The sequence below is a fragment of the Gymnodraco acuticeps genome, unplaced genomic scaffold, assembly GCF_902827175.1.
Source record: "Gymnodraco acuticeps unplaced genomic scaffold, fGymAcu1.1, whole genome shotgun sequence".
NCBI classification, from domain to species: domain Eukaryota; kingdom Metazoa; phylum Chordata; class Actinopteri; order Perciformes; family Bathydraconidae; genus Gymnodraco; species Gymnodraco acuticeps.
In genome coordinates this window covers 1,394,041-1,400,600 of record NW_022991219.1, presented here as the reverse complement: position 1 = coordinate 1,400,600, position 6,560 = coordinate 1,394,041, and the positions used below count along the sequence as shown (strand labels likewise).

The 6,560-nt window shown below is 36.9% G+C and overlaps 1 protein-coding gene across 2 annotated transcripts; it reads left to right on the top strand.

The window, feature by feature from the left end:
* Positions 1 to 1,526: 1,526 nt before the first annotated feature.
* On the top strand, positions 1,527 to 6,281 carry LOC117561753 (hepatitis A virus cellular receptor 1 homolog). Of its 2 annotated transcripts, none has more exons than XM_034239348.1 (6): positions 1,527 to 1,621; positions 2,732 to 3,067; positions 4,044 to 4,199; positions 5,361 to 5,456; positions 5,930 to 5,946; positions 6,041 to 6,281. In XM_034239348.1, the coding sequence occupies exons 1-6, from the start codon at positions 1,582 to 1,584 to the stop codon at positions 6,194 to 6,196; spliced, it is 801 nt and encodes a 266-aa protein (XP_034095239.1). In that variant the 5' UTR covers positions 1,527 to 1,581; the 3' UTR covers positions 6,197 to 6,281. The 2 variants fall into 2 exon arrangements, with proteins under 2 accessions (XP_034095239.1, XP_034095238.1); XM_034239347.1 differs by having other exon boundaries at positions 5,927 to 5,946.
* Positions 6,282 to 6,560: the final 279 nt, after the last annotated feature.

The following is a 6,560-nucleotide window of genomic DNA, read 5'->3' as shown; positions in this document are numbered from 1 at the left end:
GAATGTGTCATGTTTATTAGCATTGCAGCGCACACAGTAAAAACAACAACTCTACATTCATGTGTTGACTGACTGACTTTCCCAGAATCCTTATGAAAGAGCAATCCCCTGCCGACACATGAGCGCAACATGAAGGTCTGAAAACATCATTTATTTGAAGGTCTTTCTTGCAAAGGGCCACCCGCAGGACCAGGGTGTTGCTCTTTGTTTCTGCAGGCGCTACAAAAGGAAGTTTCAGCATTTCAGCCTCAATTATAGAAAACTATATCTGACTGAGGTATTGCTAAATCTTCCTCTCTTTATAAACTCAATATTGACTGTTTCACATTTCAATCACTTTATGTTTCATGTCTAAAATAAATGTTTTTTTGGAAATACTCGCCAATAGTGAGATAAGAAGATAAATACTTTTCTCATATCTGAATTAAAGAAAGAAGATCTATCCAGCGAGATTTAAAGATACTTAAAACATGTGTTAACCTTTGGACCAAGCTAGTTTCCCCCTACCTGTTTCAGTCTCTATGCTAAGCTAGAAGAGCCGGCTACTTGCAGATTTGTACTGAATGGATAGATATAAGCAGTTGCAGTTATAAAATAGACAAGGACAATATACGTAATTTCCAAAATGTCAAGCGATTGCATTCAACAACAAAAAAATCTGAGAATTTGAGTAGATACATGTGAAAACAACAATCTTGTGTTATTCTGTTAATGTCAGACATCCAAGCAACAACTAACACAATGTTTTCTTACTGGATTGAGACTTGAAATAGTCCAGGTTTTGTGATAAATAAAACCCTGTCACAGCTAACTTTGTCAATTTATTATTTTATAGAAAAACATTGGAACCGTTTTATTCTTTTCTTAACACAAAACATGAAATATAGCCCTTCTCACACATCATTTGTATACAGTCCCTTAGGAGACACCGCTGAGTGGCTCGTGTAAGGACACGCTAACCCTGAAAAAAGGCCTAAGTGGAGCGAAAGGTTTCTGTGGCAACTTAAAGGTCGTCAGTCAGAAATACTTAATTTTTCCTGGGGGAAATTGGGTTTAGTGACAGTTGCCCTGTTTTGGAATTAGATAATATTAAATAAAAAATATGAAAAAGATATTGATATAAAAATAACTTATAAGATGTCAAAGCTGAAATGTGCACATTGTACTAGAGTTAAACCTGATGGTGAAGCGGCCCTCGGGCTCTGATACCCGTGACACAGTCAACAGACAGCTTTATGGCTTTGATGCCCTCCCTCCAGCTTCATGTGCACTGAGGCAGCAGGGCCAGCATCCAGAGCCAAACAATACATATAAAGACTGAAAACAGTTCATATGTATCACTGTCATGGGCTGGTCCTGCAGAGAGATGGGGCGCTGGAGAACTACAGTCAACTGTATCTCTGTTCTCAAGAGGCATGTTCAATTGAGAGACAGCTGCACAATCACAGCCTTGTAGCTAATCTAGATCACCAAGGCAATCACTTTTGTATGACACTGAATCAGATGACTAACACTTTGAAGCGGACCACTGCTTATTTTCTCTGTCAGCCGGAAAAAAACCGTTTTTAACCTTAAGCAAGAATGAGGATTCTTCATCTTGTAATTTTTTGCTGCATCTTGGGTGAGTTTTTTTCAAATCATTCGAATATTTTATTTCTAAAGGTTACATTGTGAATTGGTTATAAATGTACTTGTATGTAGCTTCTTCTAATGCACTGGTAATGTTCAGTATAGTCAGTGGTGGATCGTAACATAAACCTGAGTTCTGTCAGTATTGTTTTATGCTACTTCATACTTCTACTTCACTACATTCTGGAAGCCAATACTTTTTAACTTCACCACATTTATTGGAAGCTACTTTTTAGATTTAGATTATTATCTTAAAGTATCAATCAATCTATAAATGAACTTTGACATATTATTTTATATGTATGCAGCCCTTCATTTACCAGCTATTACAAACAAACTAGGACATCAAAAATCACAATCCAGAAATTAAGAATATACAATTCTGAAATGGGCCATTACGAAATAGAAGAAATACTTTTGGTACCTCAAGTATAGATAAGTCAGATTTTGAAAGCAATACAATTTAGTATACTTTTACTGGTAAAACATCTGAGCACTTCTTCCAGTGGTGGGTATAGATTTTAAAATTGGTCTTCTTTTTAAAAATAATTTAGTTTGAACACCATTTAAACATTTCCATCATAACTCAAACTTGCTTGCAAATAAACCTTCATCACAACCAAAAAGTGAAAGTCTACTGAATTAAAGTATGATATTGTATTTAAGACTATATTGAATCAGAGTTTTTTGTAATAGTAGAAGTAGGAATGTCTACAGATCTTTGATTAACAATGAGAAACTAAATATGTCAAATAAGTGTAGTGAAGTAAAAATTACAACAATTGCCAACAAAATGTAATAAAGTACAAATATAAAGTAGCATAATGTGAAAATACTCAAGCAAAGTACAAGTACCTCATTGTGTACTTATGTACGGTTACATTACCCCACTGAATGACATTATATAAAAAAAACACAATGGTGTTAAGCCACAATTCAAATCAACCAAAAAAGGTGAAGCTGTAAAGTTATCAAGCAGATTATGCTATTGTGTTTATTTATCTTAATATGCTGCCCGGTCAAGCAATTTAATTTCATCCAACTGCAGTTGTATAGATATCACCTGCATCATGTAACAAAGGCCCTTTGTTCCATGATGCAGGTGTGTGTGCTGCTTCAGGAGTGCTGGAGGTGAGCGGCCATGTTGGAGGAGAAGTCTCCATCCTCTGTTCTGACACCACCACCAACAGCTCGGAACTCTCCAACATGTACTTCTGCAAAGGAGACTGCGCCAGAGAAAACATCCTGATTCAAACTGAGAAGAAGAGTTTGGCTATCACGCGACGAGGACGATACAGCATGGAGGTCAGCAGAGGGGATGGAGCCTTCAACGTGACCATAAAGAGGCTGGAGAGGGCCGACACAGGGACATATCAATGCAGACTGGGGGAAACGTATAGAGTGTTGCACCAGGAGGTCAATCTCAAAGTCGAAGATGGTAAGTTCATGGGCAGATGCATAAAAAAAGTTAGCAAATTGCTTGAGAGAGCCGGGCTTTTTCGTAAAACAATGTATGTCATTCATCCTCCTCATGCAAATCATTTTAGCACAGTCACACTTAGCTAACAAAGCACCACCCTGAAGCGAAAAGGTCATGGTACCTTAGATCAAACAACCTCTGTGACAAAATCATTTGAAACCTGAAGTTGAAGTTGCATTAAAAAAATACAGAGGCTGTGGAGTGGAGTAAACGTATAACATTTTGCACCAGAGGGTCAACCTCAGAGTGACAAATGGTAATTGTATGGATTAATGCATAAAGGTTCCCACAGGCAATGAGACACTTTGGGACGTTACTGATGCACTATTTATCTTCTAGTCAGGAGTGGTTATTTTGTATGAAACAAAGGTCACAGTGTAAGCTTTTTCATTATAATATGACACGGTCATGTTGAACCAAAACCTATAAATATAACTGATTCTGTCTGCAGAATAAAACCAACCAAACTATGTGGAAAACGATTATTATATGTACTGCAGGTGTAAAACTTAAAGGCTATAATACCATGTATACATTACATTGTTTTATTTTAAAAACTGATCCGAGTGAACATATGTGTTTGTGTGTCCATGTGTGTGTGGAGCCCTTATAATAAGTGTTAATAGTTAATAATCATTAGACATTATTTTGAAAGCTCAAACTAATTTCTTAGTTTATTTAATGTGCTAATGCTGCTAACATGTAAATTAACATTCTTTGTGGTTACATGCAATTTTTATAATGATATAATAATTACAATAATAATAACAATAATAACAAAAACATTATAATAACAATAATAATACATATAATATTAATAATAATAATATTGTGATTCTACTGTGAAATTCTCCGGACGTTGCAACCCTTCCTGTGATGTATCACGAGTTCACAATATTTCTTGCCAGTCATCCTTCATCCTGTTCTCCCGCAGCCTCCACTGTTCCAATCGGACCCCCTCCCTCCACCACCACCCCCTCTCTGCAGACTGAAGCACAAGCTCTGCCCCAAGGCAGCTCTGCATCCAGCACTGAAGCATCAATGCTGCCGACTACAGAGACAAACCAGCCAGCAGCCACCAAACTAAAAGGTATTTAACGGTCACTGTTAGCAGCTGTTCTCCTGTTGCAGGCCTCAAAGCAGCGTATACCTTATTGGTCAGTTTGGATAACAACTTAAGTCACCTTGCACTCTAAACTGTTTTCTTTGTGTAACTTCACTTGGATGGAGTCACACTAGAAGTTTGTTTTCACTTCAGGTGCTGAAGGTGGCTTGTTTCTCACCTTACATGTGTTTCTATATGTATACAGTATGTGTCTGGAACTAGTCCAGGTCCAACATGCAACAAGTGGGATTTGGAAACTTGACTGCACATCACTAACAATGGACTTTCCATGAAGTAGAAGAAATCTTGTGTCGAATAGAATCTAGTTTATTTAACTCTTTTAAATGAACAAAAAAAAACTAACATCAGATCAGACACATTATTGAAAGCAGAATATTGGAATATGTCTCAAAACGTCTGAGGATGCGATATGTTTTTAGTTCATTTTTGTATCTATACTATGCAATATTTTTTTAAACAAACCTCTGGACTGTGTTAGTATATAAGTATATATATATAATATATATTTAAATCAATTACTGTCATACTAAATTATACTGTTCGCACAACAGATAAATAAAAGAAAGTTTGATAATCGGCTAAAACAAATCTCATTAGTAATCAAGACAAAGACATCATCCCCTTTCACCGTCAGGAGGTGAACCATTGTTTTTAGGTATTAACATGCATGCAGCCTATACTGTATATAGAAACAATAAAAAAGGCCTATACTGTTGTAACATGCTGCTATCAAAGGATAAAAACATTCAGAAATGTGTGGAATGGGCATGTGTTTATCCTGTGATGTGCATGTGAAAAATGTGCATTGTTTCCATTTAGATAGGAGGCAGACAAAGTTTCCATAGAATGCATTTTCAGTAATAAGTGGCTAAACATTTTGTGTTTTGAGGAAGAACTGATATTTTTTACCAATGGATAAAACCAGGTTGTTGTTGTTATGTTCTTAACTGACAGCTGATTGCTCATATTGAAAAATAACTTAGTCTGATAATTAGATTTCTTTGTCAGAATTGTTTTCTGCTGCATCAATAATGAAATGATTGTTCTGAATATCAGAGACTAAGTTGTCATCCTGTTGTTGAATAAGCTTTATTGTCAGTGGCACAAACGACTGTCTGTTTGCAGATGCCACAGTGGTCATCATTGTTTCGGTGACCCTGGCTCTTCTGGTTTGTTCCATTATACCTCTTATATTCTACGGACACTGCCGGAATAATGCGGGTGAGGAGACACATGCTCAGAGACATGCATGCTTACACACACTGCTTACACTCTACAAGGTACATGTTTTTTAAGGGTACATTTTGCCCATTTTTTTAATTCATACATTTTGTTTCCAAGTAATTGGAGCTGCTTCATAAATTAATTCTGAAAGATGTTATAGGTGACCCTGAGGGCACCAAGGACAACAGAGACACTGAGAACATTTCAATATAAAAGAGGTCATTTAGGTATTAAAATAAGAAAACAAACATTCTGTGGTTTTATAAAATGTTCACATTCATTGTCTGTAGGGCAGCTGCACACTTTAAGGATGGTGAAAACACACATTTCAAACATACTTCTCGGCTTTGAGATGCTCATATTCACAGATATTGATTGAACTTTCGTAGGCCAAAGAACAAACATGAAGTAATCCTAAATTAAGGTAGTGGTCCCCTTTAAGGAATCTTGTTGCTTGTGTGTTTCAGAAGGTCTAAACAAGAGTGAGGTGAGTGACCATTCTATAATTCACCACTTTTAGTGTTGATTAAATTGTTCACCTCTAACAGCTGTTCTAATGACTGTATGGTATTTACTTACAGTCTGATTACTGCGAGGAAAATACAGATGGTGCTTCTCCTCACTCTGCAGTGAGGCTGCAGGCTCTAGAAGCAGGTGCTGATCCAGAGTCTAGTATTCCCGACGCCTCGCAGTACGCTGCTGTCTATCAGGCACTGGATCCAAAAACTATGGACTGAGCAGGATTTATTCCTTTGAGCTGACAGCTAAACTCAACCTGTTCTCTGTATGTTACATTAAATAAAGGACAAGTGTTTAACTATATTTATGTACTATATGTTTTACTTTCTATGTGTCATTTTGTAAATGTGTGAGTAAATGTGTCAGTTAAACTGGGTTCAGTTAAAGTATATCTAATCTGATCCAATTTCTTGCAATGACAATCATTATGTTCTTGTGGGGGATTGCAATGGCCCTTCCCACACTTCCTTCCCTTTACTTCCGGTCCCCTTGCTCGGGCAACACCTATCTTGAAATCTAGCCTTCACCTTTATCTCATCTACATACCTGCAAAGTCACACCCAATCAAGCCAGGGGAGTAAC